Below are 25,134 nucleotides of genomic sequence, written 5' to 3'. Positions count from 1 at the left end.
TTTTGTTTGGTTTTAATATCTTTAGGGTTTTTTGTTTTGCTTTGTTTTTAATCAGAAACTGCCTTGCTTTGAAACACAAACACTTATTTTAGTTGCTTGGGTTTTGTTGGTTTTTTATCTTGTTTTAATTAGATCACTTGGGAAGTAATGTAACACTATTGCAGAAAAAGCTGTATCAGTAGCTGAATCCTTCTTTTCAATTAACCATACAAACCCAGGCCCTCTTCCCACAATTATACCTCATTATTCCACACATGGCACAATCTACTTCTCTCCATGTCCTTCGTGATTTTAAGGTCATCTTGATAGAAAACAGCCCGTTCCTTTGTTTTGTATCAGCAGGCAGCAAGATGCACACTTTTGTTCACCTGAGTCCATCATAGCAGCCATGACCAGGGTCGCATGCAGTACTGCAAAGTCCTAGAATACCCTATTATTGCAACATGAGTAATCAAAGTGAGATTTCACAAAACAGCTACTCCTCCCAAGACCTCATAAAAAGGAATATTTATGTCTTGCTGCAAAGCAATTTCTGCTGAGAGAATAGAAATACAGAAACTACAATCTAATCCTTGCTAGTACAGAGAAGCCTTATCCTGGTTTTATGGAACATTGCGCAAACAAAGGAAGAGTCTAGGGGTTGGGTTTGCTCCCAGGGAACTCCTCACTACACGTGTGTCAGGGAGGCAGAAGCATGGAGAGGCAACCAAAGAGAAATACAGAAACGTTTCTTGGATACACAGGGCAGAATTAGGAAGGCTAAAGAACAACTGGAGTGGAAATTACTGAAGGATATCAAGAGTAACAGGAAAGGTTTCTACAGCCACAGCAGCAACAAAAGGGAGACCAGGGAGAACATGGGCCTGCAGCCCAGTCTGGTAGGTGACCAAGTGATGGAGAGGATGTAAAAGGCTACCTCAGTGTAGGACTCAACGTATTCACTCCCTCAGCCTTTACTGGTAAGGTCTGCTGCTCATTCCCAGGCCTTTCAGGTCTTTGCTTAGTAGCAAAGATTGACAGAGACAGGTACTACCCATGGTACAGAAGGAACAAATTAGGTATTAATTATGTCAGCTGAACATATGCAAGTCCATAGGACTGGGTAGGATGCATCTGAAGGTGCTGGGAAGCTGGCTTGATGTTATTTTGGGACCATTCTCTATCATGTTGGAAAAGTTGCGGTGATTATGGGAGCAAAGGGTTGAGGAGGCAATTGCTAAAAATGTCTTCAAAAAAGTCAAGAAAGATTTAGGGAACATATTGAGAAACAAAAAATCCTTTGATTCATAGGAAGATGGTAATAGGAAAGTATTATGGAAGCTTCAGTATACCTTGTCTTAAAACTACTTTGATATTTTTTGAAAATTTTGAGGTTGACAAAATGGAAAGACTTGTAGCGATGGGGATTTTCTCCATGTATTTTAGGAAAAGCCTCCCCAACACTTTTCAGACTGCAGTTTATGGCATTTAGCAGTATACTACTTGCTACAGAAAGGTGATAATTTCTCATCTGAAGCCAAATAATGAGAAGTATCACAAATAAAAATGTGTAGTATCCAAGAGGATATAAAATCCAAAGGAACTTCATAAAGACATAATATGATAATTGCACCTAAACTGGATATAACAAACATTGTGTCTTTCCAGTAACATCTTAAAAAATGGAGATATCTGTAACTGAGAAAACTAGCTAAACATTTCTCCAGAGCAATGATGCGTCATTATGATTTGCAATTTGAGATGCTGAATTCTTTAACATCTTTTGTAATAACTACAGACAAAAGTGCCTTATCAGTGTGATAGCCTGATAGCTCAGGCTGTACAGAGTTTGACAGTGTTTTTCTAATACCGACTGCATTTAAACTGAAACAGCACAATACATATTGCAGTTGAAGTTCAGTTAGAAATGTATCTGAAATGCGCACATTAACTGGTTGTGATCTGCTTTATAAAAAAGCCCCCCAGACTGAAAACCTAATGTGTCACATAGACAGCGTTAATAAATACTGTACTGAAGCAGACAATACTATACTACAGCCCTTAATTAATCCCTTGACTAGTACAGGAATATTTCTACTAATAACTACTTTTAAACTTCCCAAGAGATGAAACTTGTATCTCCACCTCTGAAGGTTATTCTAACATTTAAATCACATCGGTATGAGAAAATTTGTTCCTAGTATTAAATCCAAATGTTCATCTTTTCCAGATACATCACATTAGCCCTGGTTACTTATTTGCCCAACTTTGAATTATCTTTATTCATCCATTGGGTTCACACATTTTAAATTCTCTGAGCTTCTCAATCATTACTGCACAAAGCTCTATCTGATGAGTTCTCTAAATTTATTCCCTACAGCTCTCCTGGTAATTTGCATTACTTTTGTCTGGACACTCCAGTTTGTTAATACCTTTCTGGTAGTGACTGCACAGAATTGTAAAGAATAGGGCAGGTCTTGGGCTGAGCTGACACACGGTCAACCCAGCTCAGAAAAAGCACAAAGGCAAAAGTTGTTTCTTGAGCTGAGATCCTCTTGGTGCTGATCTAGTTTTGATATAAAATAAAGTACACTGACAGTTGTTTCAGTGAGCCTGTTTGAGCAGAAAGGGTTTCTGGAGAACAGACCCATAGAATATGGGCTCTGTGGTGCCTGGTCCTGTTCTACATCCTGGGAACACGCATGAGCAAAAAAAAGTGTTGTGTGCCTGGGCGACATAAATCCTTCTGATTTCCTTAGGAAAATTACCAGCTGATGTAATTTAAAGCAGCCCTGAGCTGACAATTAGTTGCTGCTTGTGCTAGCCACAGAATCTCAACAGAACACAAATTAGATTAATTGAACGTCTACGCACAGTTCTGAGGTAGGCAGCACTAGCCAGCAGAATTATGGGTTCTACCAAGCCCTATGTGACAGTGGCTAGTCTCTGACCTTGTGCATGGCATGGCTGGCTGAAAGAAGCACTGCACATCGACTCAGGGAGAGCACCAGCCAACACCCTAGGATGGTCAGAAGCACTACTCTGGCCATCTAGCACCCTCTACTCAGGCAGCAGAGCTCTCTGGCAGGGCCAGGCAGGGAGTTCAGTCTAGCAGCTGACTGCATCACAGCTCAGTCCAGTACATCCCAATCACAGCCTACTCAACCCATGCACAGATCAGGTCTATCCATGGCCATCCTTGGTACAACCATCTACTGGGTGGGGGATGTGAGCAGAAAGATTCTCCTGGAGACAGAGACAATTGCAATCACTCTTGGTTTTCGTTCAGCTGAACCTTGTTAGAAGCCATGGAGAAGGCAGCAATCTCTTTGATTTGTCTGGAGTGCACAGGATGAAGGAGCCAACACATCTTTGCATCAGGATGCGGTCTGTTGTAAGACAGAATGGTCCAACTCTTCTAATTCCACACATAAAACTATAGCCACATAAGCTTCTATTTCCTGGATGCCCGTGGAAGTGGGTTTGACGACCTGGAATGTGGTCCAGGTGCCGCTTTGTCATAGAGTAATAGAATCATAGAATCATTTAGTTTGGAAAAGACCTTTAAGATCATCGAGTCCAACCATAAACCTAACACTGCCAAGTCCACCACTAAACCATGTCCCTAAGTGCCACATCTACATATGTTTTAAATACCTCCAGGGATGGAGACTCAGCCACTTCCCTGGGAAGCATATTCCAATGCTTGATAATCCTTTCAGTGAAGAAATTTTTCCTATTCACCAGTCTAAACCTCTCCTGGTGCAACCTGAGGCCATTTTCTGTCATCTTATCACTTGCTACTTGGGAAAAAAGATCAACACCCACCTCACTACACCCTCCTTTCAGGTACTTGTAGAGACCATGCTACATTATGGTGAACATCTGGATGTCATAGTTTCTTATTGCTTGTGTTCTTGCAGTAGGCCAAAACTTACCATATCTTCAATATTTCTGAAAGAATAGTATTTGCCTATCGATATGGCCTGCAGCCTCATGTATCTGTAAGCTTTCTCCAGCCAGCAGCTTGGTTGCAGTGTCACCAGTCTCCTATGGAGGATGGTGACTTGCTGCAGGACCTATGTAGGGGAGAAAACCCTCTCACCATAAGCCTTGCAGCAGAAAATGGAGAAGAGCCCAACCTGCAGGAGTGAGAGGACCACAGCAGGATTATGGACTACCACCCTCGCCTGGCAGCCCCAGCGGCAGGAGGCAAGCAGCATCACTCACATAACAGTTAGTGTTTTGATGTCACCAGTGTTTCTGTCTCTGGATGCCAGCTAAGACAGAGCCCTGATTTCCTAAGATAAAAGCAACCACACCCCAGGAATACCAATTATTAAAATAATGAGCATTTATACAACCTCCAGTTCAGAACAGGAGGAAGGATACATTCTGTCACACTAATCCTACATTTCAGAAAGTTTAAAAAGGCTCTGTAGAAGTATGAAAGTCGCCCTTTATATTGCAATAATATAATTTTACAAAGGGTTTTGTACAAAAAGGGAATCATATTTATTTGATTTTGTAGAAAATGACAAAATACTTAAATAAACTTTAAAAAAATAAGTAAATGTGATGTTTTATGCCTTAAAATGTGTTAACAAATTTAGACAGGATTCTTTACACATGTTGATATATTCATAGCATTATATTTTTGAGCTTCTGAGCATTTACGTTTTTGAGGGCTATGCTTCCCACTTTATTTTTTATGAAAAAAAAAATCATTAGTTCTTTGCATTTCATATTTAATGATGAGATTCAACTCACTCCTCTGCCCCAAGGGTGAGGCAGGAAACACAACAAAGCTGATAAAATCTTACTAATATAGAACAGGTACAAGAACTCAACCAGATCGTGAAGTCACTGACGGTATTTAAGATTTCTTCTCCTATTTTTTGACCTAAGTGTTGATATATCCACATTTATATGTTCTCTGAATACGGTGGTGAGAAGTGGACATCATATTGACATGGGATCTATCACTTCAATAGGCACTTTCAAAAGGGATGTGATCTTTACTATAAAGAAGTATCTCATTTCATTCATCTTTGCCCTTGAAAACAATTTCTGCTGTTAAGACATGGCTTTTGAAGGACTATATCTATTTTTATCTGTATACATCTACCTTTCTGATTCCTTTGTTTTCCATTTTAAATCAGAATCAAACACCACCTCTTTATAAAACCATTGTTACCACAATGCACTAATTAAAAACTCCGTTGCCTACATAGAGCAAGCAGTCCTTAACTCATATTTTAAATTTACAGATAGTAAAATGAAATGTTAATTGAAACCACAGTAACTGAAAAGAAGGTTTAGATCATTTAGAAGGTTTTAGGCTAAATTTGGCTTTAGAAATGGAATGAAAGCCTATGTAAAACGTAAATGACTTCTTGGGGTTGAGGATTCTTTTCAGGTGAGTGGACTCAGAGCACTCCTGGTGTTGCTTTCATGCCAGTGTGTGGGAAGAGTCACAGACAAGACCTCTGCTTCAACCCACATTCACTTTCCCATGGGAGCTCATCATAATGGTGACTCAGCTGAAAACATGTAAGCTGACCCCTTAAAACTGTTACTAAAACAACTGTAAGTTTTGTGTCCTCAGATAAACAATTAATACAGAACACTGAGGTTTTACCAGTGGGACGTATTCAACCTTTTTTTTAAAGGCTTAAGAATTACAGTGTTCTGGAATATTAAGGAAATTCCAGTTAACATTCAGCCTTCTGCCAAATAATACTCCATCAGTAAAAAAAAAAAAAAAGGCTGAAATTCTGTCTCTGTTTAAGCCAGCTGGAATTTTACCACCAACTCCAGTATGGCCAAGGGAAGTCCACGATCATGTAAGCGGTAAAGTAGCTTCAGTGAGCTTTGAGTTTTAACCAGTAAATGAATTTGAGATAATTACAAACAATCAAACAAATGATAAAAAGTGGATTTTTGAGAAAATTAGTGGCACAATAATTAAAATGATTGCTTTTCATGGGATATCATAGAATCATAGAATGATTGGGGTTGGAAGGGACCTTTAGAGGTCATCTAGTCCAACCCCAATAATAAATTAAGGACTATTCTTATATTAATAGTAAATAAGTTGTCTTTTTTAAAACAACTGTTCTGGAGCTCTTCTGAGACAAACAAAAATTTGATAGAAAAAAAGAGAGTTCTACTTAGTACATTATTCATAGGTATACTGGTTGATTTCACTTATTTTCATAATTTTGCAGCATCTTTAATGGTTATGAACAAGCTTTTCTATGTCTGAATTTGTTATTGAGTTCCACACTGCTAAAAGCTGTCTTGCTTTTGTATATTTGAAATACGTTTATGTCCTTATGGATTATCAACAAACACGTTTTTTTTTCTTATAGTATTTATACACTGAACTATTCTTGTTATTTCTGGTACTGCTACTGCATATGTTACTTTTAAAAGGCAATTCTACACATAGCATGCATTATTCTTCCACTCTTACATTATTAATACTTCATAATGATGTCTTACCATAATGTTCAGTCATGTGCCTTAACATATCTGGGTTTTGGAAATAATATTGAAGCTGTTACATTTCTGTTTATGAACATTAGCATTCTTAACTAATATACATTTCAAGCACATTTTCAGTCTACTGATATGCTGCACTGGCTAAGAAATTTTGCTGACCTAATAAGGAGATGGGAACAGCCTTTGAAGAGAGTGATCCATGAAGTCTCCATACAAGTTTTGCTGTATCAGAGAGATGACAGTATACCAAGCCAACCCTCCTACTGGAGAAGTCATAAAAGATAGCACACACATATACACACAGTTTGTCTGTTCATCACAGCTTTGTTGTTCTCCATTTTATACATTTGCACCTACTGTGCCAATTCAAAGACCATCTATGAACTTCATTCCAGAAATCGGAAAAGGAATGTGCATTATTTTGTTGGGCCATATCCTCCTGTGCTACATGGGTCTGCATAACAGAGGCAGGTGGCTTTCACCCTGCACAGGAACACTTCCTCCTCTGGTACAGAACTATGGTCATTTCACCTTACCCCAATATCTGTGTTGGAAACAAGTTTTATCTCCAATGAAATTATAATTCAGGGCCAAATTAGAATTCCTTTAATCAGTAGAGCAAATTGGAATTCCACTAAAAAGAAACAAAGTGAAACCTTTAGGATTTGGCTGCACTATTATACAAAGACCTCCAAATAAATGAGTTTTGTGTGCTTCAGGCAAACACTCCCTGCCCCAAATAGCAATGTGTTGGTGGAATTCACTGAAATTTTATTACAAATTCAGAACTCAATGACAATCTTGCTGAATTAATGTGACTTGGACTGTTAATCTGAGAGTAGAAGTGAGCCTTGTATTCTTTTTCTCGTTCTGCATTGAACAGTGTCACCTAGATTGCCATGGAACTTTGCCACAGGGAAGTTGCACAAGCTGCAAAACATGCAGCAGCTGTTTATGTACCATTATGTATGTTTAAAATAATTCATATCTATAAAGATGGCTTGATCTTTTCAGCAGATGCTCAAAAAGTCATAAATAGAAAAGGTCAAAATAGTAATGGATTTGGTCCTACTGAAACTAAATATTTTCATATTTGCAAAACTGGTAAAAAAAAGAGATTTGTAGAGTTTTTATCATGAATATAGTGTTGTTTTTCTACAGCACTTTGGAATACTACAGTCATTCACAGTTGTCATAAAAGTGGTAGACAAAGAAAGGCGTATTCAAAGCCTAAGTAGTAAGGAGGTCACAGAGCATCCTATTTTTAATTCTGAAGCTTTTGTAACTTAAGAATCTATTTTAAAACTCAAAAAATATTGTGTGCTTCAAAAAAAAGAACTGTAGAACTCTACTTTTCTAAGAATATATACTGGTTTCACTTTTACATTATGTCCTGTCCAGGTTGAAATCACAACTACAATATGCGTGCATCAGAACAAAAAATTTCTGATTGCTTTCACTCGTTTTCTCATGATTATGAGAAATTATCCATCCTTCCAACAGTACTGAATACTATAATGAACAATACAAAGACTCAGTGTCGGGTAAGTCTCCACTTGGCCTCCTTCTCCTCTGGTTTACCTGGATGTTTCTGATTCTCTTTGGAATTCATACAATAGAAGGTAAATTGATTGAATCGACCCTTCTAGTCAAGAAGTGAAAAACAACACACATACACAGAGTCTCTCTTTTTATCTCAACTAAATGAGAAATCCCTTCTTTAAAACATTTTTCTGGGAGGGACAAACTGGTACATAGTGGCCGTGGTTAGACAATCAGCATAGACCTGCTCAGCTAAACTATAGAAACTTAACTAAATACAGAATATTTTTTTTCAAGACAAAAAAAGGAAATAATAAAGAAATCTATTAGCACTGAGAATCATTAAAAAGATTTGTTTCAGGGGCCTGATAACCAGTGTCGATAAGGAGAGAAAATTCATCTCCCAGAACATGCATGCTCACATAAGTTACTTGATCTATGGAAGGATTCAAAAGTCATCTTCTCTTAGTGGGGGGAAATGAAAATATCTTTGCTCTGGTTGGTATAATTGTCACCAGTAAACTTAATCACTGCAGACTTAATGTGCTCAGAAAAACTTGTGACGGAATGATTAGCAAAATCCTTCCCTGAGGAAGGTACTACAGTCATGAGGAATTAATCAGGAAATGGGGGGTCTAACTTTGTAAGGTCATGTCCAAAAGTCTTTGTATGGGAACAGGAGAATTAGGTATATTTTCTCATGTGTTATCTATTATTTGCCATAATACATAGACAGATAATATATTATCTATTATTTTTCTGAATGCACAGCTGGTGATTGGGAAACGTGGGAATCAAAGACAGGATTTATGTAGAAATATGTCTGTTGAGTTTATTTTGTTTTGCATTTAGTTTCTGACTTCTCGGCTTCAGTGAGCTTGTCATCTGTGATCAGTGAATGACAGGACAGACATTGCATAGTCACGACTTTGGACCTCTCTTCAGCGAGGTCCTCAGCCAGTTTAAGGAGTTATGCAGATTTTCCCAACCAGTATTTCACCTTGCTGTCCACTTGGCTCTGGTAGCTGGTATTAAAAGACACCTCTCAGTATCCCTCAAGCGACAGAAGAGCACTGTGAATTAATTTAACCTAGCAGTTCAATCTCTACAAACTTGCTACAAACTAATGAAATTACATGGTCAAGCAATGACAGGCTTGTGCTACTTAAGCTCCTCTAACATTAGTTTCAAACACCTAAGCTAACAAAAAGATACTTCAGGAAAGGCTTGTTATTTAATGGATCTCTGATAAACGTAAAATTGTGGTGTTGTATTAATGTTTAGGTAACTTCTACCATTAGGTGCCAGACAACGGGGAAAAAAGTAGAAAAGGAAAAAGACAATATATTTTCCTTTATTTGACCTTCTTTAATGGAAATCTTTGTTACAAGGTCTGTATTGACATAACTCTTTATGAAAATTTATCTACTTTCCAATGAGTACTTTGTGCTGATTAGGTGAGAAAGGATTACCTTCTTTCCTGCTATTTATAACAGAGCTAATGATTTTCTTTGGGGTGAATAGCTTCTTATTTATCTTCGGATGCTTTCCTTGACAGGCACAAAGTCAGGACAAAAAGGTCTTCATTGCTTCTTTTGCTACAAGGTAAAAATATGGGGCTGTTTCCTGTAAATGGTTCTACTCACCCAGGTATTCTCATATGTATGGGTCATATTTGTCATATGTGGGGTGTTCCCTCTCATTTTGAAAATTAGAGTAAAAAGATCTATCCATTACTCAGTTATCTTAAATGCTAGTGTATTTCTAAGAATCATCTGGTTTAAACTAGTATAGCTTTATTCTGGCTTTATTAAAATGCCCTGCTATGTAACTGCCCTTCCATTTATAGTAGTTTCACTTTCAGGATAGCTGTGTTTTGGAAAAGGTTTTAAAGCAGATGAATCATGAGTTCTCCTGGGAAGCACTGTTCTGCAATAAGCTGCTGGCTCTTTGCCCCATATACAGACATTTTCTAATACAGTCATTAGGACAGTTCCTATTCCTCCATCATATTAAAAAAATAATGAGTTCTTTTCAATAACTTTTACAAAGCCCATAAGACGTGACATAGCAAATCCTTCCTGTTTTACTTCAATACTGAGGTTTCAACCCCTGTTATAGATTGGTATTTGCAGGATCAGACATGCAAAGGAAAAGTATCAGCCTTACAAATTATTTCTATTGTAGAGTTTGTTTGTCGTATGTTAGAGAAGCAGCTGTTTGCTGAAATTTTGTGGAAATCTCCTCAAGTATTTGGCATAAAGAACCAGTGTTTCTTTCATGTAAATGCAATGTATTATCCTGTTTCTCTTAATCGGTATAATATACTAAAATTACAGTGCACCCATCTGCATTTAACTTTTACATATGAAAATATTTTCATAATTGACAAATGGCTCTTCACAAATTTCTCATAACAGTAGCAATGACACATTTGTAATGGGATGTCCCAGTGCAATTCCATCAAATTAGAAAAAAGCATAATGGAAACATGAGACAGATTTAGCAGTAAAAGCGTGCTTACCTTCATATGTTCCACTTTCCAAGAGAGCACCACTTTTCTCCAATTCCATAAAATCTTCAACAGTGATGAAAATATAGTCCACACCAGGGACTTCCCCCTCCTTATGTGGCCTTGTGGTGCCTATTAGTAAGATGAAAGACATGCTGTCAAGCACATGACCTAAATATAGAATGATCTTTTTGAAAGTTTTGGAAAATTTACAAAGTAAACCGTTTATCCAACACATTCTATGGCACATCCTGCTTGTGAGGATGTCTTTCAAAACCGTATAGCTACATTGGTTGAAGCTGACAAAGGCGTATGTGATGTATGTCTAAGATCATGCCAGAAGTTCTTTGGATCCATATTATTTATTCTCACTCATGAAAAGGTATCATACTGCTATTCTTTTTATGTTACTAGAAAGACCCTCAGTGACACTAGGCATTCAGAGGTAACGCGAATCTTTGATGTGTATTTTCTATGGCTTCAAACAGAGTCTAGTCTACAGTTAATCTGCTTCATGATCTTTTAAACATTTGTATAGTATACAAAATAATAAATCTGTAAGTAAATCTGTAAGGGTTATATTCACATTGCTTGTTTCAATGACATAAGCGGACTTGATAAATTGTTAGGCTTAAGCGACTGAGTAATCAAATTCAAATCACCTGCTAACCATGCTGTCAAACTGCAGATGTGCTTATATTTAGTTATTGCCCCTATTGTCATCTGTGGTCGACAGAACTCCATAGATGCCGGCAGAAGTGACTTGACTTAGCTAGCAGAAGTTGAGAAGTTAGCAGGGAAGCATCTCAATTTGAGATGCTAATTTCCTAATGGTCCATTTTACCATGGTCAGGCTATCCCTATTTTGACTAAAACCACTAAATGGCTCAAAACTCCATTTGTAAATGGGAGAGTTTTAGGTCCTCCTCAGTCTCAGAGTCTTTCAAACATCTTAATCAATCAAACCTTTATCAATATTGTAGTGATTACATCACACTCGCAGGGTTTGGTTTCAAGACTGTTGGCACTGGGAAGGGGCTAGAAACCAGTTCTTCCACTTCCTGGACAGAAGTTTAACGTTATGATTTTGTGCAAAAGACACTGTCTCTTCCTCAGTTATTAATCCACCACCTTGAACACTGTACCGTGAAGCTTGTATTATGCAGCAGTGATTCAGACATCTCTTCAGGTAAGCTAACATAAAACCTATTTCATCGACTTTTTGATGTCTATTTTTCAGAATCTGCAGTTAAACCTCTTGAATCATTTTGTGAGAAACTCAGCATGAGATTAAGAAAGCTAAGTCTAATTGTCTACATTTCTGCCATGTGTATAAACTATTACAGTCAATAGAGATCTCATCAATGGTGTAAGCAAGAGAGCTATTCAGCTGCCTACCTGCTAAGAGCTCAATTCAGTTGGCCATACATAGGTCTCTGTGGGATGCCCCAGATATCCATGTGAAGCTAGCAGATATGCAAAGGACAAAATATCCCTTGCAATGCCCAAAATGCACTTGCACTGCCCAAAATGCAACTGTCTTAACCTTATACTGAATCCCACTCTACAGCTAGAGATAATGGAGACTTCCATGCAATGAAGAACATATTAGAAGTGCAAGGTTCTCTCTGTGACAATGACAGGACTCCCATGCTCTCAGGAATTCCTACTAGCCAGTGTTCAGCTTTGCCAAAACACTGGACGGCCTTCAGAGTTGTCCAAACTCCTTGCTGTCAATGGTACCTTAGTTAGGTTACCTGGACTGCTTGTCATAGACACCTTTCTCTCCTTACAGGCAGCCTGAATGTCTACAGCAAAGACTTAAAGAACTTGAGAAGCTAGTATTTCAGTAGCTAACATCAGGAATATGTTTTGCTAAATCTATAAGACACTTTCCCTCATTTTTCTGATTCCAATTCCCTTTTCATCTCAGCATTTAAAACTAAAACTCATCTTCTTTGTTTATTTCTGGGAATTTCATATTTGCAGAAATGGGTTGGTTAAGATTATTACTATTGTGTTTCAGGGATGCTATGGTTAAAACACTCAGACACTTGGATTGTCCATAAATATGTTGAATTTACTCCCCATGGAATATCTGCGCCCTGGGGATGCAGCAGCATCCTCAAAGATCTCCAGCCCTTTGTGAGAACTGTGCAGAAACACAGGGATTCTGGCAAGCCCCCGGGCTCCTGGGAGCTCTGCTAACAGCACAGGCATCAGATGTTTGATCTGCATGCTCTCTCCTGAGGAATTTTTCACTCCGAAGGTCTATTGACAGGAACTGCATCTTCCTCATAAAACACTGGCAAATCAATGCTATGCTATTCCTAGACATGGCACAGGGAAGAAGCTGGCATATTAGATTAGTACCTCTAGTTTACTGTTTCTTCAATATTTCATGTAGCCAAACTAGGATTACCAGAAGTTTATCAATCAGACAAAAATACAAGTTACATAAAATGTGGAGGTAAGCCTTCCTTTGAGTGGGAAGTTGGACTAGATGACCTACTGAGCTCCTCTCAATCTAAAATTTCAATGATTCTGTGATATTGAGTGTTAATACACTACTGTAGTTTGTTTCAAACACAGGGATATTCAGTAGTCATATTCAGCAGGGATGACTGCAAAGTCTCACAGGAGGTCCAACAGCAGACTCAATTATCCCCGTGTTTCTCTATTTTTGTCATGGTCTTCAGTCAACTTGCCTAGAAAAGTGTAATGGACTAAATTTCAGATTCTGGATCCCTCTCTTAAATTGGCAGCTAAAGACCTGACTTTTCTGCCCTTACGTGACTTAGTCACGTTCTTTTGGATATGGTACATACATGATAACCTTTGCATATGCCCTGCACTATGAATTGAATATTCTGTCTAATCTGCTTCCACTATTTCAAATGAAATGCATGGTCCAATTATAGACTAACTCAGTATCCTTAACACACAGCTTAACTCTAGCCTGTCTGTTCTCCAGTCGAATTGCTCATCATCTGTCCCACATGTAATGTAGCCAGGAGATGCCCTATATTTACAGATGCAAATGTAATCATTATCTTGTTCTATAACACTCCAAGGTTTCAAATAGTTGCTATTTTGCTTCAAGATGAGACTAATGGTTTTTTTGTGGCAAAACCAAAAGACCCAGAACTCTACTTCAGAATCACCAATGTGCTACTGTACACAGCAGCTGCTTAATTTAGTCTCCCTGAATCTCAGTTTCCCACCGATTTTCATAGGTGACTAAATAGCTACTGGTAATGCTACAGTATGTTTTCCTTTGTCCATTTCTCTTGCACCCATGGTTTCACTAGATATCCCAGCATGGAGATGAGGAACCCTTTCTCATGAAAGTTGAACTGAAATGGGTAAATTACACAAATGAGCACTTTTAAGGAAGAGCAGATTTTCTGGAAAATTTCTTGCCACTTCTACCTATACCTGCTATGTCTGTCCTACAATGCCAGGAGACAATATGGTCACTCAGATGGTAACACGGAAGGTTTCACCCTCTTTTCTTATAATCCTTAGGGAGTTTGCTCCAAGAGCTCTGCATTGTGTCATACATTGGGTGTTGTACTCCTATAAGATGGCAACTACTCACTTCCCTCAAAAAATGGAGAAAAGAGCAAACCATGATCCCTAGATGCATGTGTTCAGGGTGACTCTTACACCAGGTACAGCAGTTTCCATCCCCACCAGAACTTTATTGCTCTTGATAAAATCTTACTGAGTCCCATTTCCCTCCTGCATCTGTTCTTATTCCCTCAGCCTGGAGGACCTGAGATCTTGCAAATGGTTAAAGCAATTCCCTGACTAATGGAATAATCAATAGTTATTGCCTCTTTTACTCCTTCACCCTGGAGGAACTGAGTTGCTGCTATTAATACTTCTGTCGTCCTTTATACCTTTCTGTAAGCACCATAGGGTTTGCAATGTGCAGGTTAACAGACTTGGAGGCAGTTACTGGAGAATCTTAAACACCCACCAAGATCTGAATGTTGAGGTCTATATATAGGAATCTTACAGACCATAGGCAATTTTTCTTTTTGCTTGCTTTTAAATTAATGCAGAGTTACTGTTCTTAATAGATTTTGTCTTTAACTACACTCATACAGACAGATAAGCAGGCCTAAAACTATGGTGATTCAAGACTTAAAACAAAGGATTAATTCTAAGCCTCATATTTTTACATAAACACACCTCTTGTTATATAGCATCAAGGCTTAATAGGGCACACTTGCTACTGCTTATAATATTGAGCCTTTTATTAATGTAAAATGAAAATAGGAACCCAGTTACCATTTTGTTACCATGGTAACGTAAGAAAAAATAATCTTTGAATTCCATAATGAAAGAACATGATCTTCCAGGATCAAAACCAACAAAGTATATTTGCGTTATGCATATTTATGATGAATACAATCTATTGTTGCTGTTGAACAGAAGACACAAAAGGAGCAGCTTGCAAGTAACCACGACCAGTTCATACAAGCGAGTACTGTCACACAACATGAAGGTACCTTAGAAATTACAGGAACTTGACCTAATCTGGACTGATACTGACTTTCTTTGATTTCATGAGCACTGCTTGCATCGTTCATCGATTTGCTCTCAAAAACAATATTAAGGTCATTCACCGAGCAACTACTTTGTCTGGATTTACAACTTCAAGATGGGTGGTTGCTACAGTTTAGAGATATTTAAGCTATGTGGCAGATTTATTTTTTTATTTAAAAAAAACTCCCTTTGCCTTTTCAGCTTGTTTCTTCTTCTGTCCTGCAGGGGAAACATGGTGAGTCACCATACCTGAGTGCAGGCTTTCCATGCTCAGTGTTATGTTACATGATGGCGCTATGTTTCTGGAGAGAAGGTGCCATTTACATGAATAGCCTTTGAAGGAGCATTTTTCTTTTAACTGAGCATAAAGCACCTGAGGGTATACATTTAGACACCTAAGAAATCTTTACAATGAGCCAGAAAAGGAGTGTGTTAATTTAATAACAATAAACTATTTTTGAAATACTGCCTATATGAGCTTGGGGAACAATAAATAACACTTAACATGGAAGTCTTATGTTGACTGCTAGTGCAAGTTGGAAAAACGGTCAGTTCATGTAGTCTTCAGCCCAGATTCCCATTATTAGTATAAAGCTATGGAATTATTAACTCTGGAAGAACTCCAGGGATAGAAAACTCCACACCAGTTAGTCCAGGTAGGAGAACAACTAGGAATTTATATGTCTTTCTTTTAATCTCAGCATCCAAGTACATAATTATAACATATTAGTGCTTATTTCGGAACAAGGTGCTCAGTTTGACTTTGAAAATATTTCCACTTCCTAGAAGCACTGAGTCTCATAGTCTCTGCCTAGCTCTGCTACTTTCAGAAGCAGGAAAGGTGCTCTCCCAATATTTCTTTTATTACTGACTCCATGTAGTTATGTGTGATATCAAAAAAGGCAAATGTATTTATGTGTCAGCACAGGAATACGAATGTCATTTAAAAATCCCAGAACTATGACAGGAAAGACTCAGAAAAGTGTTCTGTGCTCAGTACCATAGACACATTTTCAAGAGCACTTCATCCTTCCACAGTAAACTGTATTTTACAGCCTTTGGCAGCATTACAAGGACAATATCACGAGTAGTGTTCCTGTACAGTCTATGTGACGGTCAGGAGAGTAGAAGTCAAGTTCTTAGTCCCTGCATGGTCCAATACCTACTCACAGACTTTGTGCACAGGTTTCAATGCTCTGAGCTTATAGGTGTATTATAAATATTTATATGATTACATTTTTAACTGCAAGTTAAGGGCAAACACAGCACACTCTGTTGTTATCCAAACACCTTCACTGTTATTAAGCTGATTTGCATTTGGATTCACAGATTGGTGCCTTCTGAGTGAGGTAAATACAAAAGCCAAGGTGTATCTTTGCCACAAGGATTTACAGTGTAAATGAAAGGCACAGTAATAACCTAGCCCTTTTTGCATAATGAACTACTCCTAGATTCATTTTTCCAAATGTATGGAAGCAAATAGGGCCTTATTGTGCTTATTTGTTCCAAATATAACAAAACATGAAGAGAAAAAAAATCTTTAATATATAAAGCCCTGTTATTAAACATTCTACTGAAAATGTGTTCTGTAATTCTGCTCGGCACAACAGCTTGTTGTGGAAAGCAGTACGCCAGGCTGTCATACATTACACTAGCTGGAGGGATCCCTCCTGCAGAAACAGACTGCTAATCTTTAATAAAGTTCAGCTGAGCCCTTGGTACGACCTTGTATACGCTTTGCCTTAGAAAAATTCAACAATGTTTAATTAGCTCTTTTGTTTCTGTGGTGGGCTGACCCTGGCTGGATGCCAGGTGCCCACCAAAGCCGCTCTATCACTCCCCTCCTCAGCTGGAAAAGAGAGAGGAAATATAATGAAAAGCTCGTGGGCTGCGATAAGGAGAGGGAGATCACTCACCAATTACCATCCTGGGCAAAATAGGCTTGACCTGGGGAAATTAACTTAATTTATTAGCAATCAAATCAGAGTAGGGTAATAAGAAATAAAACCAACTCTTAAAACACCTTCCCCCCACCCCTCCCTTCTTCCCGGGCTCAACTTCACTCCCAGTTTCTCTACCTCCTCCCCCCAAAAGCAGCACAGGGGCATGGGGAATGGGGGTTGGGGTCAGTCCATCCCATGCTGTCTCTCGCCCCCGCCCGGCCAGCAACCCTGCCCCAGCCTGGGCTCCTCTCCCCACAGGGCCACAGGTCCTGCCAGGAGCCTGCTCCAGCCCAGGCTTCCCACAGGGTCACAGCCTCCTTTGGTCACACCCCCCTGGCCCGGCGTGGGGTCCTCCCCGGGCTGCAGGGGGAGATCTGCTCCCCCATGGGCCTCCCTGGGCTGCAGGGGCACAGCCTGCCCCACCATGGGCTGCCCCAGGGGCTGTGGGGAATCTGCTCTGGTGCCTGGAGCCCCTCCTGCCCTCCTGCTGCCCTGGCCTGGGGGGCTGCAGGGCTGCTCCTCTCACACATTCTCACTCCTCTCTCTGGCTGCTGTTGCTCTTGTGCAGTAACTTTTCCCTTTTCTCAAATTCGTTATTCCAGAGGTGCTACCACCATCACCAATGGGCTTGGCTTTGGACAGCGGTGGGTCTTGGAGCTGGCTGGCGTGAGCTCTGTCAGACATGGGGGAAGCTTCTGGCAGCTTCTCACAGAAGCCACCCCGTAGCCCCCCGCCCCATTACCAAAATCTTGCCACACAAACCTAATATAGTTTGTTTGCGAAATTATTCTGGGACACTATTACTGTGAGGAACTGAAATGTATGGGAAATTACACCTGTCCTGTCAAATTACTAACTGCATTACACAGAGAAACACCACGTTCGTCTTGATCTACTGAATTCTCAGCTGAAGAGAATAATAAACGTAATTTTCAAGTAAAGTGATTTTAGATGTACTGCAAAGCAGGAAGCTTCAAGTGTTTATGATACTTCCTGTAATGACAACATAAAACACGGTAGCATAAGTCCCTTCTTGCCAAGGGTCATGAAAAGCACAAGTTTTTTCCTCTTTCTAAGTGTGCTACACTTTGCAGAGGCAAAGGAATGAATTCCCGATTCCTGACAATACTTTTCAGGTGTAATAGTTTCAAACTGCATTAATAAGCAGGTTGTTGGCAAATGTGATCCTGAAGATCTCCAGGTTAATCAATTCAAACACTGCTAGCAAAGGTGCTAAATGCTCTACAGTGAGGCAAAGCCAGGCATTTAGCAGTTGCTGAGTTGTGAGACTGCAGCGTTATTTATAGTGTTGCTTGTACACAGAGAGAAAAATCAGACACTGTTTGGAAGAAATGTCTCCAGGATTTAGCTGACCAAGTTTTAGTAGAAAGGGAAAAACACTTAGCTATACTTCATCACAGAACTAATAGTTTCAGTTCTAGATATTTAATTCACATGAATTAAAAGGAAGTTTTCCAGTATCTATGCATCATCAGTATCCACTGCTATTAGCAGAAATAACAGGTTAGCTAGATGGCTCAATCCAGTGCCCACTGAAATTAGGTGGAGAATTTGAGTCAAATAAAAAGAAACCCTTAAAAAAAAAAAAAAGCCTGACCCACATTATTAACAGTTTCTAGTATACTTTGTGATTAATGGCATTGCTTGTTACATTTTGATTTTTCCTGAAGAAGTAAAATGTAAGATTGTGAAAAGCAGTCTTAAGGGACTGCATACGAGATTGTAGTGCCCACGTTCTACAATACCACATAATGCTTAGGACAATGTATTTTATATTTTATAGTGCAAAACAAACACAGTGACTTCCTGGATTTGAGACCTACAATGCACTTAGTAACAGATAGGCATGTTCTTTATGGAAAGAATATGAATTCAACCTGTGGTTCTTCAGATTTTCACTCTTTCTAAACTTGAGACATATGTATTAAGTAAGCTAGATAAGCTCCTGCCTGGTGGTTAGCAGGATTGTTACGCTCCAGATGCATATATCTTTTCAAAAACTTTTTCTTAGGTTCAATATGCATTCAGTAGCTTCCAATTAAACACAGCCTGGGTTTTCTATTTGTTCTTTTGGTTTTGTGCAATGTGACAGACACCGTACAATGCACATGAAAACAGCCCAAAGATAATTTATGTATTTTGAAAATTAAGTCATATGGAAGCTGAACAGCAAAGTAAAATCAGGAGATGGAAATGACAGTAATTCTAGCTGAGGACTGCTGGTAGGAAGGTTATTCGTTCATTTATTTGGGTAATTATGAGAGGACCACCAGAACCAGCAAGACACCCAGAGAAGAAACACAGCACAAGAGTTGTAGGCTGAGACAGATACTTGAAGAATTTTGTTTAAAATAAACTGTGACATAGCCAGAGCTACCTATTACACCATTTGAGGATTTGATCATTGCACTTCCATGCTGTTACCCTGTGACAGGCACTGATACGCTGGGTGTTCCCTCTACAAAGGTACATGACTCATTGCCTGGCAATCACGGCACGAATTGGGTCACTTTGCTGCTGTTGGTGAATTCCTCATTAAGTCTGCAGAGTATTTTCTTTTACGAGCAACTCTGACCCAGCATTAAGCCCAGCCATACAAGCTCCATTGCCAGCACAGCATTTGAGCAAATATAACATCTTCTTTTCATTATCATTGCCAAGAGTATCTTTTAAGATGTTAACAATAGACTTCAGAGATAGAAGCTAATAAGAGAGAAGTGTGAATACTTTGTGTCAAGTTAGGCATGGAATATTGCAGAAGATACTTGTAAAAACAGTCAGAGAAGATGTTGCTGATGCAGATACCATAAACACTTAAAATATATTCTATGTAATTCCTGGAAAATACAAAATTGGGAAATTATGGATATTCTGGCATTTGGAAGTGCAGACCATACAGAGGTTAGGCAAGTGCCTGAAAGAAACTGATTTTCAGTGCTCAAAAAGTAAAAAGACTAAAAGAAGGAAAAGCAGTTATGAATCCTTTTGGATTCCATATTATTGCCTCAAAAGTTTTTTTAAGGGAAGAATCAGTACCAGCCATGAAGCTCTAGAAGACACTGGGATTTTCTCCATAAAACACCTTTATGTCTTAGCAAACACCCTGCAATATGTCCCAATATCTTTCATGCTTATTATAAAACTAAAACACTGCATCTTTTCCAAACAGATAGGAAAGAAAGAAGTGAACTGCTCTAAAGAAACATTTAAGAATGGAAATTTGAAAACCTGATTATAAATGGATGGTAGGTTGTGCTGGTAGGAAGTCAAGGGTTTTATTTTGGTTAATTAGGAACTTGCAGAGCTAATAAATAATTAATAAAGTCCAAGGTTATTTTTCATACCTGCTTTAGGCATTCAGTATTGCTCTTTCATGGATTTCCACTGTTTCAGTTAAAGATATAAACTGAAAGATGATGATGTATCTTTACCCCTTTTGGAAATTTAGGCTTTGATTCCCATTGCACAAAGTTCTTTGCACCCCCATAAACATTTTCTCCAACTATAACGGGGCTCTGAGCAGCCTGATCTAGTTAGCGGTGTCCCTGCTCCTGCAGGGGGGTTGGACTGGATGACCTCTAGGGGTCCCTTCCAGCCCAAAACATTCTGTGATTCTATGATTCTATGATTCTATGATTCTATGAAACTGAATATATGTGCACAAGAGAACTATCTGAAGAATCAAGCCATGCATTGGGGCATTTTGGTGAGAGAAGCAAGTACGCATGAGCATTTATGTTTCCATATATTCCTTCTGATTTATAAAAGTCTTCCACTAATGAGATCCAGACAGAGACTTTTGATGTTACCAATAAAATAAGGGTACACCTCATTACATGCAAAGTCCTTTCTATTACTAGAAAAGCTTAATTAGAACATGGTTTCTTAACGTCTTTGGAAGAGCAAAGCCTTTTCTGTGAAATGTCTGACTTTTTGCAGCTCTTCAGATGACGTAGTTAAAGAATTACTTGCATAGTAGTCTGTTGGCATGTGTAGGTCTACTAAACAGTCAGGTATTAAAGCTGATTTTTTGCCAAATTTTAGCAATTCTATTATTCGTACTGACGGTCCAACTGATTGGAGCACCAATGGAAATATTGTCAAGTGAGATTTGGGACAGTTTGTTCAACTGTGATGTCAAAGCATCTATTTATACTGTACCTTGATATACTTTCAGAAATCCTGGAAACACACCATGTCTGAAATAAGGGGCAACACTTCTGCTATCAATAACAGAACCTGCTTTCATACCGGTTGATTTTATTAACATTACGAATAAATTGCTGTGGATGACTTTTGTTATTCAGCTTGTACATGTTACTACAGAGAACTGAAGAACCTGCTTAAACCATATACAGATCATAGTGTACCTCGAAAGATTCTGCAATGCCTGCAAGAATAACTTTTAAACTGAAAAAATACTAATATTCTTATTCACTCTACATCTTTTACTCAAACTTAGGGAGCCAGCTACACTGTGTAATATCTATTTAACAGTATATTTTTAAAGGATTTGTGAAGTTGTTAGCTGTTGCTACTAAATCTAGGAAATATTTATAAATGGATTTTCTAGATCTACAGTCTTACTTTGTGAAGCATTAAAAGAAGGGGTGTGAAATAGGCTGCCACAGAAACCATCAACAGATGTATTCCTAAGCCAAACTCACTTCAGCTGTTTTGGAAGTTTATGTCAGTAATACAGAACAGTTAATCAATGAGTCAATAATATGAAACAATAACAGGATTATAAGGGTTATTTACTGATTAGGGCTGATGACATACAGAAAAATGAGGGGAGTTTATCTTAAAATAGGGAACCTACTTAATATATGCGAATGAAAAAAATAATCTGCAGTTAAAACAGGGCAGTCTTCAGACACAAGTCTAAAATTGTCTCTCTGTACATACACTTCATAGTTGTGTTCTGCTGTACCTCTGAACAATATCTATCCAACAAGGCATGGGAGCAAGAGCCAATCCAGAGCACATCCCTTCTTCTGAATCAAAAAATACTTTGAAAAACTACAATGGATGGTGTCTGAACGGTAGAAGAGAGTTACAAGTTGCTTGTTTTTTCTCAATCTTCCAGCCCATGGTGTGTTTTGATGGTATTATACCTTGGCTTTCACCCCAAAAGTTGATATATACAGCCAAATCTCTGCACCATTCACCAGACAGCTGGACTAGACATTGGTTTGGTGACAAAAAATGCTCATATGCAATAGCAGATACTGTTGCACTCCTCTTCAATGAAGAGAGTTCAAAGAAATGAATGAGTGGCTGTGCAACACGGCACGCAGCACCTCCAGCAGATTCACAGCTGAAATCCCTGGCGGCCAACTGCTATCCAGGCAGCAGAACAAAAGCTGAACTGAGATGCAGGGAATCGTATTCCCCTCAGTAGGGATCCCATCAGTGCTAGACAGGATTTCTTAGTGTGGGCTGCTGCTGCATGCTGCAGGAAGGCTTTGAGCAGAAGGAGGAGTCATGCTGAGAGGCTGCTTCCCCCGGCAGTGCTGCTCTGTGCGTCCAGAAGCACATTTCTCATGTGAAGGTCACAGGCTGTCGAATGCTGAACCTCTCCGGCACATTGGCATAGCAAGCACACGCTTTCTTGTCCGCTTCCAGGGTAAGAGAAAGCATCCTGTTCCCTCTCTCATCCTCTTACTTTCCACTACAAACAGCAAAAGTAGGATATACACAATAATGATGTGGAGTCCTTGGTAAAAACTTCGCTGTTGCTCTTCAGCCACTGTTTCTCATAGGGAATAAAGTATTGATTGAACTATGAACTTACGCAGTAAATTCCAAGGAAACACAATGTTTGATTTTTCTGTTCTAAAAAGCCCAGTTTAAAACAGCAGGAGAGAAAAAGTATTCTCCTTCTTTCAGATAAACAAATGCATTATGGAACACTTCTACTATGTTATTCAGAAAACAAATCCATTATTTTGAAACTGTCTTAATTTCTATAGTAATTTATTTTCCCTAAAAACATGACTCCCCATTAAAAAATGACTATTTGAAACAGATTTCTTCCCATCTGTTTTTAGGAAAAAAACCCCTATTTTCAGCTTAACTCACATTAAAAAAAATTCCTCAGTAACAAGTTGAATAAAGTATTTATACAGGAGTCATTATTCTATAGGATACTCACAAACTTAAAAATGCCTGCTGCAGATTTAGATATTGTGACTATCTTCAATTTTGTAAAAGAAATTAAAAAAAACCTTTGTTCATTCTTCTTCTGAAGATAGGAAAAAAATAAGCTTAGATTTAACTTCAAACGAGTCAAGTACAGTGAAGGTGAGGAAATAAATGTCACGTAATTCTGAATGAGGGGAAGCCCACTGCTATTCTTATCTCCTACAGGAATTATTTCTGAGCTGTAGCTACAGCAACGGTGAAGGTCATTTCATGAAGACTCCATGCTCCAGCTGATGGACAATTTCCTTACTCCAGAGGAACGTGTTATGTGGAAGGTTATGTCTGAATAAGGAAGGGCTTGGAACAACCTGAAAGATTTCAGTCCCAGGTGTGACCTTGATATTCTTGTCTTCAGTAATGCCGAAAGAAAAGTTGTTGGTGAGTGACAAGTGTTACCCTGGTTGGCTAATTAAAATTACTGCTTTTTATGTACAGCTTCATTTTCTGATATGATGACTTGTAATAATCAACCTTGCAACATCCAATTCAGTAGTCACTAGAGATGAGTTAATTCCACTTATTTTAGCTCCAAACAGATAGCAAGAACTGGCATCTGTTGCTACTGATGATAACAGAGCAAATTAAAAGTACCTATATCAAATAAAAACATATGTAATTATACTACTTTTATTTTTATGGATGTAATTAATTATTTAAGAATTTGTAGCTCTAATAATTAGTATCAAAACTGAATTCCCTGAGGAGGGTGGGTCAGTGATTCTAGCTCCCCAGCTATCAGAGAATGTGAATATTCCTTATTTTATAATTATGCCCTTTCTTTCCTTTTAAGCATCTTAGCACTTCTGCTTCTTCAAAGTTCAACTCACAGGTTCTGTATAGCTACATACAGTATTGCTATTGCTTTTTCACACTAATCATCTCTCTGATCCAAATCCTAATGTGATTTTTTTTTTTCTGGTGCCATATGCCATTAATACAGTGGTCCCTTCAACCCAGTATGTAGAAGCACCACTGCATTCAATAGCAGTAAAATCTGAGATGAATTTATAACTTGTCAATTTACTGAAAGTGGTGTACATGACATACATACATTGCCTGATAAATAGCTCATTCTGTTAACTCAAATATGCGCTTGTCCTTAAGTATGGATCATGTTCAGACACTATAGTTCTATAAATCTTCATGCCAGCCTAACTCCTCCTTATTTGAGCAGTGGTCAACCTCTCTAACTGAACAGTTCCTCTTGAAAATAAAGTATCTTCATGAAACAAATGCAGCATAATCGTATTTTTACTGTGTGTTCTTATTTCCATTATACTTAGTAGCCCTAGAAGACTTAAATCACTGTTTGGGGGGTATTATCCTCTTAGCCCCCTCCATTTTCTTGTGATCTCTTGAGACAGTTGACAGCTGCTGAGTTTCTCAGGGTAGGGGAACAATAAACACTTATAATAACTAGTTGTAGGTGTTTATATTCACCTTTGGTGAAACAGAGTTTCTGACAACTGTTACAGGTATCCTCAGTGCCTTGGCTAACAAAACCATATCTTCTTGTCCCCACTCATAAGAGAATTTAAATTCTGGTTATATGACGGAATTATGGTGTTATTGTCTAACACAGTGTCATGGACTTTCAGGGGATACTCTTATCTACAGTTTGGGTAGGTGTTTATATTCACCTTTGGTGAAACAGAGTTTCTGACAACTGTTACAGGTATCCTCAGTGCCTTGGCTAACAAAACCATATCTTCTTGTCCCCACTCATAAGAGAATTTAAATTCTGGTTATATGACGGAATTATGGTGTTATTGTCTAACACAGTGTCATGGACTTTCAGGGGATACTCTTATCTACAGTTTGGGAAAAACTCTGTTAAATCAACATAAATATATATGTATATATATA

General features: G+C 38.5%; 1 protein-coding gene across 1 annotated transcript in view; it reads right to left on the bottom strand.

Annotated features, from left to right (window-relative positions):
* Window positions 1-25,134, bottom strand: part of MAGI2 (membrane associated guanylate kinase, WW and PDZ domain containing 2) — a gene marked incomplete at its 5' end in the record, with an annotated part of 532,170 nt that overhangs the window by 299,288 nt on the left and 207,748 nt on the right. Inside the window, 1 exon segment of the mRNA XM_035896847.1 lies at window positions 10,553-10,672. Within this exon segment, the coding sequence (XP_035752740.1) occupies window positions 10,553-10,672 (120 nt within the window).

The sequence above is a fragment of the Egretta garzetta genome, unplaced genomic scaffold, assembly GCF_000687185.1.
Source record: "Egretta garzetta isolate BGI_Z169 unplaced genomic scaffold, ASM68718v1 scaffold156, whole genome shotgun sequence".
Taxonomy (NCBI): Eukaryota; Metazoa; Chordata; class Aves; order Pelecaniformes; family Ardeidae; genus Egretta; species Egretta garzetta.
Note: the sequence above shows the minus strand (reverse complement) of the source record. Positions and strands in the feature narration are given on the sequence as shown.